Source organism: Cryptomeria japonica, unplaced genomic scaffold, assembly GCF_030272615.1.
Source record: "Cryptomeria japonica unplaced genomic scaffold, Sugi_1.0 HiC_scaffold_38, whole genome shotgun sequence".
In the NCBI taxonomy this organism is placed as follows: Eukaryota; Viridiplantae; Streptophyta; class Pinopsida; order Cupressales; family Cupressaceae; genus Cryptomeria; species Cryptomeria japonica.
Window position 1 is genome coordinate 114,994 of NW_026728860.1, and position 25,269 is coordinate 140,262.

Genomic DNA, 25,269 nt, shown 5'->3' on the forward strand with positions numbered 1-25,269 from the left:
ATTAAATATGTATTCTAATCCGGGAAGACTAAATCAACATTTATTTCGACTACGTGAATGAATAAAAATTTACAAGTGAAAGAAACGGTTGAAAATTTACACCGATCTTGTAAATACAGCCGCACCACCGGGTGGACTATTGATGCACTATAGAATGAACGAATCCAGTTTTATTTGTCTGTCTTGAGAATGGATGAGAACAGGAGAGGAGCGAAAATTGGTTTCAGTGGCTGTCCATACGGTGAGATTCGGAAGCAGGGTCTTCAGCATTACGAAAGAGGCGCACATGTGACCAGTTTTGGTCTGATAAAACAGACTTCTTGGAGAGCGGTACGGCCATGGAATATGGTTGCTGAGGCCGCACAGGTGCCCAATCCGTCTCTGAGAAAATAGATTTCTTTGGGGGCGGTTGGGGCGAAGGACATGGAATAGTGGTATGGCTGCACCTGGCCGAAACATGCACTATAAACAGAAGGAAGTACACAAAAAACAGTACTATCAGTTTCCAACGCATGAAATTCTCCATAATTTCTTTATTGTGTTAAGCGCACGGAAAACACTTTACGTTTTAACTAAATGATCAGTTAGCAGCCGGAAACTGATATGACATCCAATGCAATACTCTCATCTATATATACAGGGAGCCCCAAATTTAAGAAGCTCCTACGAGGACCTTTGTTCCGTCAAATGATGCATTCAATGTGTTGTGCGTAGTGGAGACGAAAAAAATTACGATCTGCTCCCTATTCAAATTAGAAGCTTTGACTAACTAATTGCATGTTAAGAAAGCATGAAAGAAATCTCCCAAAATTAATTCAAGTGCCGGGCTTCCTAATTTTAAAAAAGTAAGACCTAGCTTACATATATTTTATTTTAATCAAATATATATATAATACATTCAGATATCCTTATGGAGACGCCTATTAGAATTCGGGTACATGATTAAAATAGGCGATAAGGATATATGAAATTTTAAATATCTATTTAGACTATTTTATATAATTTATGTGTTGCAAGATCAAAGCAAATACTAAAATCTAAGATATATTAAACTTTATTTCATGATAATATTAAACTTTATTTAATTGGAGTAATATGGTTATGGTTAGCATTAGGGTTAAGGTTAGTGTTATGGTTAGGGTTAAGGTTTACATAATGGTTCGGGTTAGGTTTATGATTAGGGTTTGGGTTATGATAATGCTTAGGGTTTATATCATGGTTAGGGTTAGCATCAACATTAGGGTTTGGTTTTGGTTTAGGATTATGGTTAGCATTAAGGTTTAGGATTACAGTTAGGATTATGGTTAGGGTTAGGGTCATGGTTACGGTTTAATATTACGGTTCAATTTATGGTTAAGGTTAGGGTTTAGTGTTAGGGTTTAGTGTCAGGGTGACAGTTATAACTGAGGGTATGCTTAGGATTAGGATTCAGTTTATGGTTATGTTTTGGATTAGGGTTAAGGTTAGTATTATGGTCAGGGTTAAGGTTTATATCATGGTTAGGGTAAGGAATATAATAACAACTGGGGTGTATATCATGGTTAGGGTTAGCATCAAGTTTTGTTTTTCGCATGGGATCATGGTTAGTGTTAGGGTTAGTATTGGGGTTAGTCTTGGTGATTATAATTAGGGTAAAGTTTAAAGATTATAATTAAAATTAGGATGAAAACTCACGTGTGTATAAATTTGATTTTTTCAATATAGAAGCCTTATATCTGGATGACTAAAATTATTTGTTTAAATATGTGATTTTGATTTTTTAAATTTAGAAAAAATTAAATTTTATGTTTACAATTTAGAAACATACAAGCTTTTTTTTATCTTTCTAAATTGAGGAAAGCTAAGAGGTCTAGTAGTGAGTCTACCAAAAAGAGCTTGACCATTGACTCGGAGATTCATAACTTGGAAGAGGAAGATGTGAAAGGAACAAAGCAAGAAAAAGTTGAGAGTAGCTTGGGGGAAAGAAGGTCAGCTAGGCTTTGTGACAAAGAGAGGAATCAACCTACCAAGACTGAGACTAATTTTTATCAAATTTATTATATTGAAGATGAGGCTGACTCTCAGGATAATTCTAAGGATGAGGATGTTAATGTGGATGAGGAAAAACAGACTGAAATCCCTAATGAGAACATGGACGAAGAAGAGGAAATTAAAGAAGAAAACAACAAATCGGAAAGTGAACATTAGTCCCTTTTCAAAGAGCACAATGGCCTAGTGTCCTCTAAAGATATGGAAATGGGTCCCTGTTTTCCGTTGAGGTTGACCCAGGAGGCTAACAACACTAGTTAGGAGCAATTGAATGACATGAAGGAGAAAATTGCAAGGCTAGAAAAGAAATATGATGAACATGATACTATAATGAAACTTTAGTGTGATGCTTTTAATTCTCTCTGTAATATCACAGATGGGATAATGAAGAATGCAGTCCTAGGTACGGTTTCTGGTAAAGGTAGACCGAATAAAATTAGGAAGAAGAATGGAAAGAAAGGTATAAGAGAAATGACAGAGGAGGACGAAGAAGATCAGAAGGAGACATGGAAGCAGAATGTCGGCAGGCTCGAGTGGGAATGGAATCTAATAAAGAAGTAATGGTCTCTTGGTTTTCTCTATTTTGGTCTTTTTGTTATGTTTTTCTTTAGATGGCTACTTGGGACCTGTGTGCCCAATTTGACAGACTTTATGTTAATTAATTATACTAAGACTGGCTCGGTTATGTTGATAAGGATAATGCTGGAAACATCATTAGTAGTATAGCTTATGATAATCGGTATTGTGATACTTCTAGGAAAATTTTTGATCATTTTTTATTAGAACTGGTTCCTTTTTGTTAGCTATTTTATAGTTGGTGTTTGGTTTATGATGTAATTCTGCTTCTCTTCTCATTCAGGGCCATCTCCCTGCTTATCTAATAAAAAAAAATAAGACTAAGACAATAACCTTAAATAAATAGAATATGTTATTAATTAATTAATTATTTCCATACCTGGAATGGCATTGTTTCCCTTAATAACTAACCTTTGATATTCTTTTCTCCGTTCATTAAGATGGAACTTTCAGTCACAAGATTTGAACAAGGAACAGATCATATCTTGCTTCTAAAACTGACCTTTTCCAACACATAATCTTTTGGCATTTCAAAATTTGTTACTATTTATTCTTGTATAAACTTCTCAACATTATTTTATAGCCTTTAGGTTCTTCATGGAATTGGTTGTGCTTGCGTATTAGAAAATTTATACCGATCTTCTGTATACTTTCGTGCCAACGGGTGGCTGCAGTTTATTCTTTATTTATGCACGATACGTATTAAATATGTATTCTAATCCGGGAAGACTAAATCAACATTTATTTCGACTACGTGAATGAATAAAAATATACAAGTGAAAGAAACGGTTGAAAATTTACACCGATCTTGTAAATACAGCCGCACCACCGGGTGGACTATTGATGCACTATAGAATGAACGAATCCAGTTTTATTTGTCTCACTTGAGAATGGATGAGAACAGGAGAGGAGCGAAAATTGGTTTCAGTGGCTGTCCATACGGTGAGATTCGGAAGCAGGGTCTTCAGCATTACGAAAGAGGCGCACATGTGACCAGTTTTGGTCTGATAAAACAGACTTCTTTGAGACGGTACGGCCATGGAATATGGTTGCTGAGGCCGCACAGGTGCCCAATCCGTCTCTGATAAAATAGATTTCTTTGGGGGCGGTTGGGGCGAAGGACATGGAATAGTGGTATGCCTGCACCTGGCCGAAACATGCACTATAAACAGAAGGAAGTACACAAAAAACAGTACTATCAGTTTCCAACGCATGAAATTCTCCATAATTTCTTTATTGTGTTAAGCGCACAGAAAACACTTTACGTTTCAACTAAATGATCAGTTAGCAGCCGGAAACTGATATGACATCCAATGCAATACTCTCATCTATATATAGAGGGAGCCCCAAATTTAAGAAGCTCCTACGAGGACGTTTGTTCCGTCAAATGATGCATTCAATGTGTTGTGCGTAGTGGAGACGAAAAAAATTACGATCTGCTCCCTATTCAAATTAGAAGCTTTGACTAACTAATTACATCTTAAGAAAGCATGAAAGAAATCTCCCAAAATTAATTCAAAGTGCCGGGCTTCCTAATTTTAAAAAAGTAAGACCTAGCTTACATATATTTTATTTTAATCAAATATATATATAATACATTCAGATATCCTTATGGAGACGCCTATTAGAATTCGGGTACATGATAAAAATAGGCGATAAGGATATATGAAATTTTAAATATCTATTTAGACTATTTTATATAATTTATGTGTTGCAAGATCAAAGCAAATACTAAAATCTAAGATATATTAAACTTTATTTAATGATAATATTAAACTTTATTTAATTGGAGTAATATGGTTATGGTTAGCATTAGGGTTAAGGTTAGTGTTATGGTTAGGGTTAAGGTTTACATAATGGTTCGGGTTAGATTTATGATTAGGGTTTGGGTTATGATAATGTTTAGGGTTTATATCATGGTTAGGGTTAGCATCAACATTAGGGTTTGGTTTTGGTTTAGGATTATGGTTAGCATTAAGGTTTAGGATTACAGTTAGGATTATGGTTAGGGTTAGGGTCATGGTTACGGTTTAATATTACGGTTCAATTTATGGTTAAGGTTAGGGTTTAGTGTTAGGGTTTAGTGTAAGGGTGACAATTATAACTGGGGGTATGGTTAGGATTAGGATTCAGTTTATGGTTATGTTTTGGATTAGGGTTAAGGTTAGTATTATGGTCAGGGTTAAGGTTTATATCATGGTTAGGGTTAGGAATATAATAACAATTGGGGTATATATCATGGTTAGGGTTAGCATCAAGTTTTGTTTTTCGCATGGGATCATGGTTAGTGTTAGGGTTAGTATTGGGGTTAGTCTTGGTGATTATAATTAGGGTAAAGTTTAAAGATAATAATTAAAATTAGGATTAGGGTTAGGGTTAGGTCTAGAATTATAATTAGGATTAGGGATAGGGTTAGGGTTAAGATTGCATAGAAAGATAGTCTATGATGATAGCTACAAGAGTTAGGGTTTGCGTCAGGATTAGGGTTGTTAGGGTTAGGGATTAGATTAGAGGGAGTTATAGTATTATAGATAAAATGATAGTTATAATTGGTTTTAGTTAACGATTATAGTTATTATTGTAGGATAATGCTTGGGGTAAGGGTTCAGGTTCAGGTTCAATTAGAATCAATATTAGGAATAGGGATAGGGTTTAATTAAGGTTAGCATTACAACTAAATTAAGGTTACATTTAGTGTTATGACTCAGGAAGGGTTAGGATTCAAGGATAAAGCATGTTGTTAGGGTTATGGTTAGGATTAGGTTTTAGGGTTAAGACTAAGTATTATTGTTAGGGTTAGGGTTAATAATTATAATTAGTGTAAAAGTTATAATGAGGGTTAGGTTTAAGGTTTGGTATTGGGGTTAGTCTTAGTGATTATAATTAGGGTAAGTTTTAAAGATTATAAATAGTGATTATAATTTAAATTAGGGTTAGGGTTAGAATTAAAATTAGGATCAGGGTTAGGGTTAGGCTTAAGATTGGAATGAAAGATATTCTGTGATGAGAGGTGTAAGAGTTAGGGTTTGTGTTAGGATTAGGGTTGTTAGGGTTAGGGTTAGATATAAGGTTAGGTTTAGGGTCATTATCAGGTTAGGGTTAGGGTTAGGGTCTAGATTAGAGGGTGTAATAGTATTATAACTAAAATAATGGTTGTAATTGGTAGGATAATGCTTGGGGTAAAGGCTCAGGTTCAATTAGAATCAGTATTAGGATTAGAGATAGGGTTTAATTAGGATTGAGGTTAGAATTACAACTAAATTAATAGAGCTTTGTTTGAAGGTTAGCATTAGAATTTAGTTAGGGTTATGGGTTATGTTAGCATAAAGATTGGGGATAAGGTAAACCATAGGTTGGATTTATAATCGAGGTCGCTTCAGGGTTATGCTTGATGGTTATGGTTAAATTGGTATTAATGTTCTATTAGGATTAGGGTTTGGGCTAGGTTAAGGTTAGGAATAGATTACGATAAAATCTCCATTTGAATTAGGGTTACATTTAGGGCAGGATTTTTGTCAGGGTTAGGGTTTAGGATTATGGTTAGGTTAGAGTTAGGATTAGGGTTGGGGTTGGGGTTAGGATTATGATTAGGGTTATGGTTAAGTTTATTATTGAAATCATGTTTAGCACTAAGGTTAGGTTTAGGATGATGGTTTGGCTCTGGCTTAGGCTTAGGCTTAGGGTCATAGTTAGGATTATGGTTAGGGTTAGGATTTACATCAAGCTAGGGTCAAGGTTAAGATTAGGGTTTGGGTCAAGGTTAGGGTTAGGATTTGGGCTAGGGTCATTGTTAATATCATTGTTTGAGTTAGGTTTAGGCTTAGGGTTAGGGTGAGGATTATGGTTAATGTTAGGGTTTGAGATTAAGGATAGGGTTAGGGTAATGGTTTGAGTTAGGGTTTAGGGTTAGCATTAGGATTATGGGTAGGGCTTACTCTTAGGATTAAGGATAGGTTTTGGGTTTTGGTTAGGGTTAGGGTTTAAATATAGCTCAAGTAATAGCTTAATTATAATTATGATTCGAGCATATTGAGGGTTATGGTTACATTTACTTAGGGTTATGGTTAGGCTAGAATTAGGGTTACTATTGTGCTATAATGCTTAGATTCATTTATATTTAGCTTAGGAGAATAATAATAATGATTAAGGTTATTGTTAGGGTTTGAGAAGGGTTACGGATAGAATTATAATTAGGGTTAGGGTTTGGATCATCATTAGGATTAAAATTAGATTCAAGGTTTGGGATAGGGATAGAACCTTGGTATCAAAGATAGAACCCCAAGTTTAGTGAGTCACATATTTGTAAATTTACAATATGTTTTAATTAATTTGAAATGGATATAATCATTTAAGAATATAAAAAACCAAAAATAAATCTAAAATTATAATAAATCTATTAAAATAGATTTTAATTTTTATACCCAAAAACATGAAATTTTATAAAATAGTATATACTATAATTTATATAAATTTTATGAAATATTCAAAATAAGTTACATGTGCATATCCATGACTAAGATGGTGGTAATTGCATAGAAATTTACAATATGTTTTAATTAATTTGAAATGGATATAATCATTTAAGAAAATAAAAAACCAAAAATAAATCTAAAATTATAATAAATCTATTAAAATAGATTTTAATTTTTATACCCAAAAACATGAAATTTTATAAAATAGTATATACTATAATTTATATAAATTTTATGAAATATTCAAAATAAGTTACATGTGCATATCCATGACTAAGATGGTGGTAATTGCATAGATTGAGCTCAAACCTTCTAAGCAATTGGTAAGTTCTTATCAATCAAACTTTTCACAAAAAATGAACTTAAAGTCCTAAAATTATGAAAGAATCTAGGTCAACCTGTCTATGTATCTGTGGTACTACACAAGTGGTAAAATTTATGAGCATTGTATAATTCATTTGGATATCTTATGAGAGAAAATTTTGAATGCATTGTAAAAATATTAATTAACATTGATTTTCTATTGTTAATATATATGAGATAGACATATTTATCGACAAGAAAATTGACCACCAAGAAAATGTCCAAATTTACAATATTCAAATTAGCAAATTGTATTCATAGATTCAATTGGAACCATTATTAATATGATTTAAAATTAATTTATATTAAATATATGAAATAAAATCTTGATAACATAAAACAGATAATAATCTATTTAAAGCACCATCATTGATTTGATTTCTATGCTTATCAAAAGAGTAATATTATTTTAGTACCATTTATTTTGTGCATTATTAGTATCTATTCAATTAACGCACTTAAATCTCAATTTTTTATATGCAAGCTATAATAATATTCAAATAGGGTTAGGGTTTAAGGATAAAGCATGGTGTGCAGGTTAGGATTATATAATAAAACTTTATTTTAAGGTCAAAGTTAAGGTTTAACTAGGAAAATCTATATAAGGATTATTGTTAGGGTTATGGTTCAATTAATGTTAGGATTAGGGTTAGGATTATGATTATTTTTATGATTAAGGTTTATGTTTTTGGTTAGGATTATGGTTAGGATTAGGACTATGGTTATGGCGAGGGATAGGTTTACTTCATGTTTAGTATTAGTGTTAAGGTTAGGGCTAAGGCTAGGGTTTAGGGTTAGAATTTAAAGTTAGGGTTACGATTATGTTTAGGGATAGGGTATACATCATTGTTAGGGATAGAGTTAGGGTTAGCAATATGTTTTGCATTATATTTAGGGTTAAGTTTATAGGGTTATGGTTAGGTTTTATTGTCAAGGATAATAAATATTTAGAGTTATGGTTATGTTGCAGTTGTTATTATAGGATAATAAAACTTATTATCAATTTATTATAAAATATTTAAAAAATCCTTCACTATTATGTACTTTTGTTATGAATTGGTTTTAATTATTTAAATATTTTTATGAGATTGATACATTTAAATTTTGTTGTAATAAAATAAAGGCATTTTAAAATAGATTAAACTTAGTTTTAATTAAAATAATCTTATTAATACAAGTATGAAAATAGTTTAAACTTTCTTTTGATTTAGATTACTTGTTTTATTCTAACTCTACTCTTATAAAAATTAAATGATAACCCAATACAACATTAATGCTATCCCTAATACAACCCTAACCCTAACCGTAACTAAAGTCACAATCTTATTTAAGGGTATAACATTTGAGAAATATAAATTTTGTTTTTTCAATATAGAAACATTATATTTTGATGACTAAAATTATTTGTTTAAATATGTGATTTTGATTTTTTTAAGTTAGAAAAATTAAATTTTATGTTTACAATTTAGAAACATACAAGTTTGTTTTTATCTTTCTAAATTGATAACTAATATTCTTGCAACATTATCTTAACAAAAACGAGAAAAATAGTATGTTCTATCATTCTATGCAAATACAATTTAGAAACATTACATTTTTATTACTACAATTTAGAAATTGAAAAATCACATGTGTATAAATTTGATTTTTTCAATATAGAAACATTATATCTTGATGACTAAAATTATTTGTTCAAATATGTGATTTTGATTTTTTAAATTTCGAAAACTTAAATTTTATGTTTACAATTTAGAAACATACAAGTTTGTTTTTTATCTTTCTAAATTGATAACTACGATTCTTGCAAGATTATCTTAACAAAAAAGAGAAAAACGGTATGTTCTATCACTCTATGCAAATATAATTTAGAAACATAAAAATTCCTTTTGATCTTGAAAAATCACGTGTATATAAATTTGTTTCTTTCAATATCGAAACATTATATTTTGATGACTAAAAATATTTGTTTAAATATGTGATTTTGATTTTTTAAATTTAGAAAAATTAAATTTTATGTTTACAATTTAGAAACATACAAGTTTTTTTAGGAGAAAAACGGTATGTTCTATCACTGTATGCAAATATAATTTAGAAACATTATATTTTTATTACTACAACTTAGAAACATAGATTTGATTTTTTCAATATAGAAACCTTATATTTGGATGACTAAAATTATTTGTTTAAATATGTGATTTTGATTTTTTAAATTTAGAAAAATTAAATTTTATGTTTACAATTTAGAAACATACAAGTTCTTTTTTATCTTTTTAAATTGATAACTAAGATTCTTGCAACATTATCTTAACAAAAAAGAGAAAAACGGTATGTTCTATCACTCTGTGCAAATATAATTTAGAAACATTTTATTTTTATTACTACAATTTAGAAACTTAAAAATTATTTTTGATCTTGAAAAGTCACGCGTGTATAAATTTGATTTTTTCAATATAGAAACATTATATTTTGATGACTAAAATTATTTGTTTAAACATGTGATTTTGTTTTTTAAAATTTAGAAAAATTAAATTTTATGTTTACAATTTAGAAAGATAAAAGTTTATTTTTATCTTTCTAAATTGATAACTAAGATTCTTGCAACATTATCTTAACAAAAAAGAGAAAAACGGTATGCTCTATCATTCTATGCAAATATAATTTACAAACATTATATTTTTATTACTACAATTTAAAAAGATAAAAAATATTTTTTGATCTTGAAAAATCACATGTGCGTATAAATTTTATTTTTTCAATATAGAAACATTATATTTTGATCACTACAATTATTTGTTCAAATATGTGATTTTGATTTTTTAAATTTAGAAAAATTACTACAATTATTTGTTCAAATATGTGATTTTGATTTTTTAAATTTAGAAAAATTAAATTTTATGTTTACAATTTAGAAACGTACAAGTTTTTTTTTTATCTTTTTAAATCGATAACTAAGATTCTTGCAACATTATCTTAACAAAAAAGAGAAAAACAGTATGTTCTATCACTGTATGCAAATATAATTTAGAAACATTATATTTTTATTACTACAATTTAGAAACATAAAAATGATTTTTGATCTTGAAAACTCACGTGTGTATAAATTTGATTTTTTCAATCTAGAAGCCTTATATCTGGATGACTAAAATTATTTGTTTAAATATGTGATTTTGATTTTTTAAATTTAGAAAAAATTAAATTTTATGTTTACAATTTAGAAACATACAAGCTTTTTTTTATCTTTCTAAATTGAGGAAAGCTAAGAGGTCTAGTAGTGAGTCTACCAAAAAGAGCTTGACCATTGACTCGGAGATTCATAACTTGGAAGAGGAAGATGTGAAAGGAACAAAGCAAGAAAAAGTTGAGAGTAGCTTGGGGGAAAGAAGGTCAGCTAGGCTTTGTGACAAAGAGACGAATCAACCTACCAAGACTGAGACTAATTTTTATGAAATTTATTATATTGAAGATGAGGCTGACTCCAAGGATAATTCTAAGGATGAGGATGTTAATGTGGATGAGGAAAAACAGACTGAAATCCCTAATGAGAACATGGACGAAGAAGACGAAATTAAAGAAGAAAACAACAAATCGGAAAGTGAACATTAGTCCCTTTTCAAAGAGCACAATGGCCTAGTGTCCTCTAAAGATATGGAAATGGGTCCCTGTTTGCCTTTGAGGTCGACCCAGGAGGCTAACAACACTAGTTAGGAGCAATTGAATGACATGAAGGAGAAAATTGCAAGGCTAGAAAAGAAATATGATGAACATGATAGTATAATGAAACTTTAGTGTGATGCTTTTAATTCTCTCTATAATATCACAGATGGGATAATGAAGAATGCAGTCCTAGGTACGGTTTCTGGTAAAGGTAGACCGAATAAAATTAGGAAGAAGAATGGAAAGAAGGGTATAAGAGAAATGACAGAGGAGGACGAAGAAGATCAGAAGGAGACATGGAAGCAGAATGTCGGCAGGCTCGAGTGGGAATGGAATCTAATAAAGAAGTAATGGTCTCTTGGTTTTCTCTATTTTGGTCTTTTTGTTATGTTTTTCTTTAGATGGCTAATTGGGACCTGTGTGCCCAATTTGACAGACTTTATGTTAATTAATTATACTAAGACTGGCTCGGTTATGTTGATAAGGATAATGCTGGAAACATCATTAGTTGTATAGCTTATGATAATCGGTATTGTGATACTTCTGCTATTAACATTGGGTATGATACTAGCATCCGTAGAAATAGTCTCAGGGGTAGGAAAATTTTTGATCATTTTTTATTAGAACTGGTTCCTTTTTGTTAGCTATTTTATAGTTGGTGTTTGGTTTATGATGTAATTCTGCTTCTCTTTTCATTCAGGGCCATCTCCCTGCTTATCTAATAAAAAAAAATAAGACTAAGACAATAACCTTAAATAAATAGAATATGTTATTAATTAATTAATTATTTCCATACCTGGAATGGCATTGTTTCCCTTAACAACTAACCTTTGATATTCTTTTCTCCGTTCATTAAGATGGAACTTTCAGTCACAAGATTTGAACAAGGAACAGATCATATCTTGCTTCTAAAACTGACCTTTTCCAACACATAATCTTTTGGCATTTCAAAATTTGTTTACTATTTATTCTTGTATAAACTTCTCAACATTATTTTATAGCCTTTAGGTTCTTCATGGAATTGGTTGTGCTTGCGTATTAGAAAATTTATACCGATCTTCTGTATACTGCCGTGCCAACGGGTGGCTGCAGTTTATTCTTTATTTATGCACGATACGTATTAAATATGTATTGTAATCCGGGAAGACTAAATCAACATTTATTTCGACTACGTGAATGAATAAAAATATACAAGTGAAAGAAACGGTTGAAAATTTACACCGATCTTGTAAATACAGCCGCACCACCGGGTGGACTATTGATGCACTATAGAATGAACGAATCCAGTTTTATTTGTCTCACTTGAGAATGGATGAGAACAGGAGAGGAGAGAAAATTGGTTTCAGTGGCTGTCCATACGGTGAGATTCGGAAGCAGGGTCTTCAGCATTACGAAAGAGGCGCACATGTGACCAGTTTTGGACTGATAAAACAGACTTCTTGGAGAGCGGTACGGCCATGGAATATGGTTGCTGAGGCCGCACAGGTGCCCAATCCGTCTCTGATAAAATAGATTTCTTTGGGGGCGGTTGGGGCGAAGGACATGGAATAGTGGTATGGCTGCACCTGGCCGAAACATGCACTATAAACAGAAGGAAGTACACAAAAAACAGTACTATCAGTTTCCAACGCATGAAATTCTCCATAATTTCTTTATTGTGTTAAGCGCACAGAAAACACTTTACGTTTCAACTAAATGATCAGTTAGCAGCCGGAAACTGATATGACATCCAATGCAATACTCTCATCTATATATACAGGGAGCCCCAAATTTAAGAAGCTCCTACGAGGACCTTTGTTCCGTCAAATGATGCATTCAATGTGTTGTGCGTAGTGGAGACGAAAAAAATTACGATCTGCTCCCTATTCAAATTAGAAGCTTTGACTAACTAATTACATCTTAAGAAAGCATGAAAGAAATCTCCCAAAATTAATTCAAAGTGCCGGGCTTCCTAATTTTAAAAAGGTAAGACCTAGCTTACATATATTTTATTTTAATCAAATATATATATAATACATTCAGATATCCTTATGGAGACGCCTATTAGAATTCGGTACATGATAAAAATAGGCGATAAGGATATATGAAATTTTAAATATCTATTTAGACTATTTTATATAATTTATGTGTTGCAAGATCAAAGCAAATACTAAAATCTAAGATATATTAAACTTTATTTAATGATAATATTAAACTTTATTTAATTGGAGTAATATGGTTATGGTTAGCATTAGGGTTAAGGTTAGTGTTATGGTTAGGGTTAAGGTTTACATAATGGTTCGGGTTAGATTTATGATTAGGGTTTGGGTTATGATAATGTTTAGGGTTTATATCATGGTTAGGGTTAGCATCAACATTAGGGTTTGGTTTTGGTTTAGGATTATGGTTAGCATTAAGGTTTAGGATTACAGTTAGGATTATGGTTAGGGTTAGGGTCATGGTTACGGTTTAATATTACGGTTCAATTTATGGTTAAGGTTAGGGTTTAGTGTTAGGGTTTAGTGTCAGGGTGACAATTATAACTGGGGGTATGGTTAGGATTAGGATTCAGTTTATGGTTATGTTTTGGATTAGGGTTAAGGTTAGTATTATGGCAGGGTTAAGGTTTATATCATGGTTAGGGTTAGGAATATAATAACAATTGGGGTGTATATCATGGTTAGGGTTAGCATCAAGTTTTGTTTTTCGCATGGGATCATGGTTAGTGTTAGGGTTAGTCTTGGTGATTATAATTAGGGTAAAGTTTAAAGATTATAATTAAAATTAGGATTAGGGTTAGGGTTAGGTCTAGAATTATAATTAGGATTAGGGATAGGGTTAGGGTTAAGATTGCATAGAAAGATAGTCTATGATGATAGCTACAAGAGTTAGGGTTTGCGTCAGGATTAGGGTTGTTAGGGTTAGGGATTAGATTAAAGGGAGTTATAGTATTATAGATAAAATGATAGTTATAATTGGTTTTAGTTAACGATTATAGTTATTATTGTAGGATAATGCTTGGGGTAAGGGTTCAGGTTCAGGTTCAATTAGAATCAATATTAGGAATAGGGATAGGGTTTAATTAGGATTAGGGTTAGCATTACAACTAAATTAAGGTTACATTTAGTGTTATGACTCGGGAAGGGTTAGGATTCAAGGATAAAGCATGTTGTTAGGGTTATGGTTAGGATTAGGTTTTAGGGTTAAGACTAAGTATTATTGTTAGGGTTAGGGTTAATAATTATAGTTAGTGTAAAAGTTATAATTAGGGTTAGGTTTAAGGTTGGTATTGGGGTTAGTCTTAGTGATTATAATTAGGGTAAGTTTTAAAGATTATAAATAGTGATTATAATTTAAATTAGGGTTAGTGTTAGAATTAAAATTAGGATTAGGGTTAGGGTTAGGTTTAAGATTGGAATAAAAGATATTTTGTGATGAGAGGTGTAAGAGTTAGGGTTTGTGTTAGGATTAGGGTTGTTAGGGTTAGGGTTAGATATAAGGTTAGGTTTAGGGTCATTATCAGGTTAGGGTTAGGGTTAGGGTCTAGATTAGAGGGTGTAATAGTATTATAACTAAAATAATAGTTGTAATTGGTAGGATAATGCTTGGGGTAAAGGTTCAGGTTCAATTAGAATCAGTATTAGGGTTAGGGATAGAGTTTAATTAGGATTAAGGTTAGAATTACAACTAAATTAATAGAGCTTTGTTTGAAGGTTAGCATTAGAATTTAGTTAGGGTTATGGGTTATGTTAGCATAAAGATTGGGGATAAGGTAAACCATAGGTTGGATTTATAATCGAGGTCGCTTCAGGGTTATGGTTGACATTCAAATTAGGGTTGAAATAGTAAATATGGTTAAGGTTAATTTTAGGGTTAGGATTATGGTCAGGGTTAAGTTTTACTTATAAGGAACATAAGTTTATGGTTAGGGTTTAGTGTCAGGGTTACAATTAAGTTTAGGGTTTACATCAAAGTTAGGGTTAGAATTACGGTTATGGTTAAATTGGTATTAATGTTCTATTAGGATTAGGGTTTGGGCTAGGTTAAGGTTAGGAATAGATTACGATAAAATCTCCATTTGAATTAGGGTTACATTTAGGGCAGGATTTTTGTCAGGGTTAGGGTTTAGGATTATGGTTAGGTTAGAGTTAGGATTAGGGTTGGGGTTGGGGTTAGGATTATGATTAGGGTTATGGTTAAGTTTATTATTGAAATCATGTTTAGCACTAAGGTTAGGTTTAGGATGATGGTTTGGCTTTGGCTTAGGCTTAGGCTTAGGGTCATAGTTAGGATTATGGTTAGGGTTAGGATTTACATCAAGCTAGGGTCAAGGTTAAGATTAGGGTTTGGGTCAAGGTTAGGGTTAGGATTTGGGCTAGGGTCATTGTTAATATCATTGTTTGAATTAGGTTTAGGGTTAGGGTTAGGGTGAGGATTATGGTTAATGTTAAGGTTTGAGATTAAGGATAGGGTGAGGGTAATGGTTTGAGTTAGGGTTTAGGGTTAGCATTAGGATTATGGGTAGGATTTACTCTTAGGATTAAGGATAGGTTTTGGGTTTTGGTTAGGGTTAGGGTTTAGGGTTATGGTTAAGATTGTAGTTAGTTTTAGGGTTTAAATATAGCTCAAGTTATAGCTTAATTATAATTATGATTCGTGCATATTGAGGGTTATGGTTACATTTACTTAGGGTTATGGTTAGGCTAGAATTAGGGTTACTATTGTGCTATAATGCTTAGATTCATTTATATTTAGATTAGGAGAATAATAATTATGATTAAGGTTATGGTTAGGGTTTGAGAAGGGTTACGGATAGAATTATAATTAGGGCTAGGGTTTGGATCATCATTAGGATTAAAATTAGATTCAAGGTTTGGGATAGGGATAGAACCTTGGTATCAAAGATAGAACCCCAAGTTTAGTGAGTCACATATTTGTAAATTTACAATATGTTTTAATTAATTTGAAATGGATATAATCATTTAAGAAAATACAAAACCAAAAATAAATCTAAAATTATAATAAATCTATTAAAATAGATTTTAATTTTTATACCCAAAAACATGAAATTTTATAAAATAGTATATACTATAATTTATATAAATTTTATGAAATATTCAAAATAAGTTACATGTGCATATCCATGACTAAGATGGTGGTAATTGCATAGATTGAGCTCAAACCTTCTAAGCAATTGGTAAGTTCTGATCAATCAAACTTTTCACAAAAAATGAACTTAAAGTCCTAAAATTATGAAAGAATCTAGGTCAACCTTTCTATGTATCCGTGGTACTACACAAGTGGTAAAATTTATGAGCATTGTATAATTCATTTGGATATCTTATGAGAGAAAATTTTGAATGCATTGTAAAAATATTAATTAACATTGATTTTCTATTGTTAATATATATGAGATAGACATATTTATCGACAAGAAAATTGACCACCAAGAAAATGTCCAAATTTACAATATTCAAATTAGCAAATTGTATTCATAGATTCAATTGGAACCATTATTAATATGATTTAAAATTAATTTATATTAAATATATGAAATATAATCTTGATAACATAAAACAGATAATAATCTACTTAAAGCACCATCATTGATTTGATTTCTATGCTTATCAAAAGAGTAATATTATTTTAGTACCATTTATTTTGTGCATTATTAGTATCTATTCAATTAACGCACTTAAATCTCAATTTTTTATATGCAAGCTATAATAGTATTCAAATAGGGTTAGGGTTTAAGGATAAAGCATGGTGTGCAGGTTAGGATTATATAATAAAGCTTTATTTTAAGGTCAAAGTTAAGGTTTAACTAGGCAAATCTATATAAGGATTATTGTTAGGGTTATGGTTCAATTAATGTTAGGATTAGGGTTAGGATTATGATTATTTTTATGATTAAGGTTTATGTTTTTTGTTAGGATTATGGTTAGGATTAGGACTATGGTTATGGCGAGGGATAGGTTTACTTCATGTTTAGTATTAGTGTTAGGTTAGGGCTAAGGCTAGGGTTTAGGGTTAGAATTTAAAGTTAGGGTTAGGATTGTGTTTAGGGATAGGGTATACATCATTGTTAGGGATAGAGTTAGGGTTAGCAATATGTTTTGCATTATATTTAGGGTTAAGTTTATAGGGTTATGGTTAGGTTTTCTTGTCAAGGATAATAAATATTTAGAGTTATGGTTATGTTGCAGTTGTTATTATAGGATAATGCATTCATAAAACTTATTATCAGTTTATTATAAAATATTTAAAAAATCCTTCACTATTATGTACTTTTGTTATGAATTGGTTTTCATTATTTAAATATTTTTATGAGATTGATACATTTAAATTTTGTTGTAATAAAAAAAAGGCATTTTAAAATAGATTAAACTTAGTTTTAATTAAAATAATCTTATTAATACAAATACGAAAATAGTTTAAACTTTCTTTTGATTTAGATTACTTGTTTTATTCTAACTGTACTCTTATAAAAATTAAATGATAACCCAATACAACATTAATGCTATCCCTAATACAACCCTAACCCTAACCGTAACTAAACCACAATCTTATTTAAGGGTATAACATTTGAGAAATATAAATTTTGTTTTTCAATATAGAAACATTATATTTTGATGACTAAAATTATTTGTTTAAATATGTGATTTTGATTTTTTTAATTTAGAAAAATTAAATTTTATGTTTACAATTTAGAAACATACAAGTTTGTTTTTATCTTTTTAAATTGATAACTAATATTCTTGCAACATTATCTTAACAAAAACGAGAAAAATAGTATGTTCTATCATTCTATGCAAATACAATTTAGAAACATTACATTTTTATTACTACAATTTAGAAATTGAAAAATCACATGTGTATAAATTTGATTTTTTCAATATAGAAACATTATATCTTGATGACTAAAATTATTTGTTCTAATATGTGATTTTGATTTTTTAAATTTAGAAAACTTAAATTTTATGTTTACAATTTAGAAACATACAAGTTTGTTTTTTATCTTTCTAAATTGATAACTACGATTCTTGCAACATTATCTTAACAAAAAAGAGAAAAACGGTATGTTCTATCACTCTATGCAAATATAATTTAGAAACATAAAAATTCCTTTTGATCTTGAAAAATCACATGTATATAAATTTGTTTCTTTCAATATCGAAACATTATATTTTGATGACTAAAAATATTTGTTTAAATATGTGATTTTGATTTTTTAAATTTAGAAAAATTAAATTTTATGTTTACAATTTAGAAACATACAAGTTTGTTTAGGAGAAAAACGGTATGTTCTATCACTGTATGCAAATATAATTTAGAAACATTATATTTTTATTACTACAACTTAGAAACATAGATTTGATTTTTTCAATATAGAAACCTTATATTTGGATGACTAAAATTATTTGTTTAAATATGTGATTTTGATTTTTTAAATTTAGAAAAATTAAATTTTATGTTTACAATTTAGAAACATACAAGTTCTTTTTTATCTTTTTAAATTGATAACTAAGATTCTTGCAACATTATCTTAACAAAAAAGAGAAAAACGGTATGTTCTATCACTCTATGCAAATATAATTTAGAAACATTTTATTTTTATTACTACAATTTAGAAACTTAAAAATTATTTTTGATCTTGAAAAGTCACGCGTGTATAAATTTGATTTTTTCAATATAGAAACATTATATTTTGATGACTAAAATTATTTGTTTAAACATGTGATTTTGATTTTTAAAATTTAGAAAAATTAAATTTTATGTTTACAATTTAGAAAGATAAAAGTTTATTTTTATCTTTCTAAATTGATAACTAAGATTCTTGCAACATTATCTTAACAAAAAAGAGAAAAACGGTATGCTCTATCATTCTATGCAAATATAATTTACAAACATTATATTTTTATTACTACAATTTAGAAAGATAAAAAATATTTTTTGATCTTGAAAAATCACATGTGCGTATAAATTTTATTTTTTCAATATAGAAACATTATATTTTGATCACTACAATTATTTGTTCAAATATGTGATTTTGATTTTTTAAATTTAGAAAAATTACTACAATTATTTGTTCAAATATGTTATTTTGATTTTTTAAAATTAGAAAAATTAAATTTTATGTTTACAATTTAGAAACGTACAAGTTTTTTTTTATCTTTTTAAATCGATAACTAAGATTCTTGCAACATTATCTTAACAAAAAAGAGAAAAATGGTATGTTCTATCACTGTGTGCAAATATAATTTAGAAACATTATATTTTTATTACTACAATTTAGAAAAATAAAAAAGATTTTTGATCTTGAAAACTCACGTGTGTATAAATTTGATTTTTTCAATATAGAAGCCTTATATCTGGATGACTAAAATTATTTGTTTAAATATGTGATTTTGATTTTTTAAATTTAGAAAAAATTAAATTTTATGTTTACAATTTAGAAACATACAAGCTTTTTTTTATCTTTCTAAATTGAGGAAAGCTAAGAGGTCTAGTAGTGAGTCTACCAAAAAGAGCTTGACCATTGACTCGGAGATTCATAACTTGGAAGAGGAAGATGTGAAAGGAACAAAGCAAGAAAAAGTTGAGAGTAGCTTGGGGGAAAGAAGGTCAGCTAGGCTTTGTGACAAAGAGAGGAATCAACCTACCAAGACTGAGACTAATTTTTATGAAATTTATTATATTGAAGATGAGGCTGACTCTCAGGATAATTCTAAGGATGAGGATGTTAATGTGGATGAGGAAAAACAGACTGAAATCCCTAATGAGAACATGGACGAAGAAGAGGAAATTAAAGAAGAAAACAACAAATCGGAAAGTGAACATTAGTCCCTTTTCAAAGAGCACAATGGCCTAGTGTCCTCTAAAGATATGGAAATGGGTCCCTGTTTGCCTTTGAGGTCGACCCCAGATGCTAACAACACTAGTTAGGAGCAATTGAATGACATGAAGGAGAAAATTGCAAGGCTAGAAAAGAAATATGATGAACATGATAGTATAATGAAACTTTAGTGTGATGCTTTTAATTCTCTCTGTAATATCACAAATGGGATAATGAAGAATGCAGTCCTAGGTACGGTTTCTGGTAAAGGTAGACTGAATAAAATTAGGAAGAAGAATGGAAAGAAGGGTATAAGAGAAATGACAGAGGAGGACGAAGAAGATCAGAAGGAGACATGGAAGCAGAATGTCGGCAGGCTCGAGTGGGAATGGAATCTAATAAAGAAGTAATGGTCTCTTGGTTTTCTCTATTTTGGTCTTTTTGTTATGTTTTTCTTTAGATGGCTAATTGGGACCTGTGTGCCCAATTTGACAGACTTTATGTTAATTAATTATACTAAGACTGGCTCGGTTATGTTGATAAGGATAATGCTGGAAACATCATTAGTTGTATAGCTTATGATAATCGGTATTGTGATACTTCTGCTATTAACATTGGGTATGATACTAGCATCCGTAGAAATAGTCTCAGGGGTAGGAAAATTTTTGATCATTTTTTATTAGAACTGGTTCCTTTTTGTTAGCTATTTTATAGTTGGTGTTTGGTTTATGATGTAATTCTGCTTCTCTTTTCATTCAGGGCCATCTCCCTGCTTATCTAATAAAAAAAAATAAGACTAAGACAATAACCTTAAATAAATAGAATATGTTATTAATTAATTAATTATTTCCATACCTGGAATGGCATTGTTTCCCTTAATAACTAACCTTTGATATTCTTTTCTCCGTTCATTAAGATGGAACTTTCAGTCACAAGATTTGAACAAGGAACAGATCATATCTTGCTTCTAAAACTGACCTTTTCCAACACATAATCTTTTGGCATTTCAAAATTTGTTACTATTTATTCTTGTATAAACTTCTCAACATTATTTTATAGACTTTAGGTTCTTCATGGAATTGGTTGTGCTTGCGTATTAGAAAATTTATACCGATCTTCTGTATACTGCCGTGCCAACGGGTGGCTGCAGTTTATTCTTTATTTATGCACGATACGTATTAAATATGTATTCTAATCCGGGAAGACTAAATCAACATTTATTTCGACTACGTGAATGAATAAAAATATACAAGTGAAAGAAACGGTTGAAAATTTACACCGATCTTGTAAATACAGCCGCACCACCGGGTGGACTATTGATGCACTATAGAATGAACGAATCCAGTTTTATTTGTCTGTCTTGAGAATGGATGAGAACAGGAGAGGAGCGAAAATTGGTTTCAGTGGCTGTCCATACGGTGAGATTCGGAAGCAGGGTCTTCAGTATTACGGAAGAGGCGCACATGTGACCAGTTTTGGTCTGATAAAACAGACTTCTTTGAGAGCGGTACGGCCATGGAATATGGTTGCTGAGGCCGCACAGGTGCCCAATCCGTCTCTGATAAAATAGATTTCTTTGGGGGCGGTTGGGGCGAAGGACATGGAATAGTGGTATGGCTGCACCTGGCCGAAACATGCACTATAAACAGAAGGAAGTACACAAAAAACAGTACTATCAGTTTCCAACGCATGAAATTCTCCATAATTTCTTTATTGTGTTAAGCGCACAGAAAACACTTTACGTTTCAACTAAATGATCAGTTAGCAGCCGGAAACTGATATGACATCCAATGCAATACTCTCATCTATATATAGAGGGAGCCCCAAATTTAAGAAGCTCCTACGAGGACCTTTGTTCCGTCAAATGATGCATTCAATGTGTTGTGCGTAGTGGAGACCAAAAAAATTACGATCTGCTCCCTATTCAAATTAGAAGCTTTGACTAACTAATTACATCTTAAGAAAGCATGAAAGAAATCTCCCAAAATTAATTCAAAGTGCGGGGCTTCCTAATTTTAAAAAAGTAAGACCTAGCTTACATATATTTTATTTTAATCAAATATATATATAATACATTCAGATATCCTTATGGAGACGCCTATTAGAATTCGGGTACATGATAAAAATAGGCGATAAGGATATATGAAATTTTAAATATCTATTTAGACTATTTTATATAATTTATGTGTTGCAAGATCAAAGCAAATACTAAAATCTAAGATATATTAAACTTTATTTCATGATAATATTAAACTTTATTTAATTGGAGTAATATGGTTATGGTTAGCATTAGGGTTAAGGTTAGTGTTATGGTTAGGGTTAAGGTTTACATAATGGTTCGGGTTAGATTTATGATTAGGGTTTGGGTTATGATAATGTTTAGGGTTTATATCATGGTTAGGGTTAGCATCAACATTAGGGTTTGGTTTTGGTTTAGGATTATGGTTAGCATTAAGGTTTAGTATTACAGTTAGGATTATGGTTAGGGTTAGGGTCATGGTTACGGTTTAATATTATGGTTCAATTTATGGTTAAGGTTAGGGTTTAGTGTTAGGGTTTAGTGTCAGGGTGACAATTATAACTGGGGGTATGGTTAGGATTGTAGTTAGTTTTAGGGTTTAAATATAGCTCAAGTTATAGCTTAATTATAATTATGATTCGTGCATATTGAGGGTTATGGTTACATTTACTTGGGTTATGGTTAAGCTAGAATTAGGGTTACTATTGTGCTATAATGCTTAGATTCATTTATATTTAGATTAGGAGAATAATAATTATGATTAAGGTTATGGTTATGGTTTGAGAAGGGTTACGGATATAATTATAATTAGGGTTAGGGCTTGGATCATCATTAAGATTAAAATTAGATTCAAGGTTTGGGATAGGGATAGAACCTTGGTATCAAAGATAGAACCCCAAGTTTAGTGAGTCACATATTTGTAAATTTACAATATGTTTTAATTAACTTGAAATGGATATAATCATTTAAGAAAATACAAAACCAAAAATAAATCTAAAATTATAATAAATCTATTAAAACAGATTTTAATTTTTATACCCAAAAACATGAAATTTTATAAAATAGTATATACTATAATTTATATAAATTTTATGAAATATTCAAAATAAGTTACATGTGCATATCCATGACTAAGATGGTGGTAATTGCATAGATTGAGCTCAAACCTTCTAAGCAATTGGTAAGTTCTTATCAATCAAACTTTTCACAAAAAATGAACTTAAAGTCCTAAAATTATGAAAGAATCTAGGTCAACCTTTCTATGTATCCGTGGTACTACACAAGCGGTAAAATTTATGAGCATTGTATAATTCATTTGGATATCTTATGAGAGAAAATTTTGAATGCATTGTAAAAATATTAATTAACATTGATTTTCTATTGTTAATATATATGAGATAGACATATTTATCGACAAGAAAATTGACCGCCAAGAAAATGTCCAACTTTACAATATTCAAATTAGCAAATTGTATTCATAGATTCAATTGGATTCATTATAAATTGGAGCGAAAATTAATTTATATTAAATATATGAAATAAAATGTTGATAACATAAAACAGATAATAATCTACTTAAAGCACCATCATTGATTTGATTTCTATGCTTATCAAAAGAGTAATATTATTTTAGTACCATTTATTTTGTGCATTATTAGTATCTATTCAATTAACGCACTTAAATCTCAATTTTTTATATGCAAGCTATAATAGTATTCAAATAGGGTTAGGGTTTAAGGATAAAGCATGGTGTGCAGGTTAGGATTATATAATAAAGCTTTATTTTAAGGTCAAAGTTAAGGTTTAACTAGGCAAATCTATATAGGGATTATTGTTAGGGTTATGGTTCAATTAATGTTAGGATTAGGGTTAGGATTATGATTATTTTTATGATTAAGGTTTATGTTTTTTGTTAGGATTATGGTTAGGATTAGGACTATGGTTATGGCGAGGGATAGGTTTACTTCATGTTTAGTATTAGTGTTAAGGTTAGGGCTAAGGCTAGGGTTTAGGGTTAGAATTTAAAGTTAGGGTTAGGATTATGTTTAGGGATAGGGTATACATCATTGTTAGGGATAGAGTTAGGGTTAGCAATATGTTTTGCATTATATTTAGGGTTAAGTTTATAGGGTTGTGGTTAGGTTTTATTGTCAAGGATAATAAATATTTAGAGTTATGGTTATGTTGCAGTTGTTATTATAGGATAATGCATTCATAAAACTTATTATCAGTTTATTATAAAATATTTAAAAAATCCTTCACTATTATGTACTTTTGTTATGAATTGGTTTTCATTATTTAAATATTTTTATGAGATTGATACATTTAAATTTTGTTGTAATAAAATAAAGGCATTTTAAAATAGATTAAACTTAGTTTTAATTAAAATAATCTTATTAATACAAATACGAAAATAGTTTAAACTTTCTTTTGATTTAGATTACTTGTTTTATTCTAACTCTACTCTTATAAAAATTAAATGATAACCCAATACAACATTCATGCTATCCCTAATACAACCCTAACCCTAACCGTAACTAAACCACAATCTTATTTAAGGGTATAACATTTGAGAAATATAAATTTTGTTTTTTCAATATAGAAACATTATATTTTGATGACTAAAATTATTTGTTTAAATATGTGATTTTGATTTTTTTAATTTAGAAAAATTAAATTTTATGTTTACAATTTAGAAACATACAAGTTTGTTTTTATCTTTCTAAATTGATAACTAATATTCTTGCAACATTATCTTAACAAAAACGAGAAAAACAGTATGTTCTATCATTCTATGCAAATACAATTTAGAAACATTACATTTTTATTACTACAATTTAGAAATTGAAAAATCACATGTGTATAAATTTGATTTTTTCAATATAGAAACATTATATCTTGATGACTAAAATTATTTGTTCAAATATGTGATTTTGATTTTTTAAATTTCGAAAACTTAAATTTTATGTTTACAATTTAGAAACATACAAGTTTGTTTTTTATCTTTCTAAATTGATAACTACGATTCTTGCAACATTATCTTAACAAAAAAGAGAAAAACGGTATGTTCTCTCACTCTATGCAAATATAATTTAGAAACATAAAAATTCCTTTTGATCTTGAAAAATCACATGTATATAAATTTGTTTCTTTCAATATCGAAACATTATATTTTGATGACTAAAAATATTTGTTTAAATATGTGATTTTGATTTTTTAAATTTAGAAAAGTTAAATTTTATGTTTACAATTTAGAAACATACAAGTTTGTTTAGGAGAAAAACGGTATGTTCTATCACTGTATGCAAATATAATTTAGAAACATTATATTTTTATTACTA

The 25,269-nt window shown here is 29.8% G+C and overlaps 1 protein-coding gene across 1 annotated transcript; it reads left to right on the plus strand.

Annotated features, from left to right (window-relative positions):
• Window positions 1–3,494: 3,494 nt before the first annotated feature.
• Window positions 3,495–19,916, plus strand: LOC131862174 (uncharacterized). Its single transcript, XM_059214986.1, has 3 exons — window positions 3,495–3,681; window positions 10,903–11,031; window positions 19,777–19,916. Exons 1-3 carry the CDS (start codon window positions 3,495–3,497, stop codon window positions 19,914–19,916), a joined length of 456 nt encoding a protein of 151 aa, XP_059070969.1.
• The last annotated feature ends 5,353 nt before the right edge of the window (window positions 19,917–25,269 follow it).

Coding starts and splice junctions, on each gene's coding strand:
- LOC131862174 (XM_059214986.1), top strand. CDS start 3,495: ATGGATGAGAACAGGAGAGGAGCGAAAATTGGTTTCAGTGGCTGTCCA. Junction 3,682..10,902: donor GCCGCACAGGTGCCCAATCC/GTCTCTGATAAA, acceptor ATTATATTGAAG/ATGAGGCTGACTCCAAGGAT. Junction 11,032..19,776: donor AGAAAACAACAAATCGGAAA/GTGAACATTAGT, acceptor ATTATATTGAAG/ATGAGGCTGACTCTCAGGAT.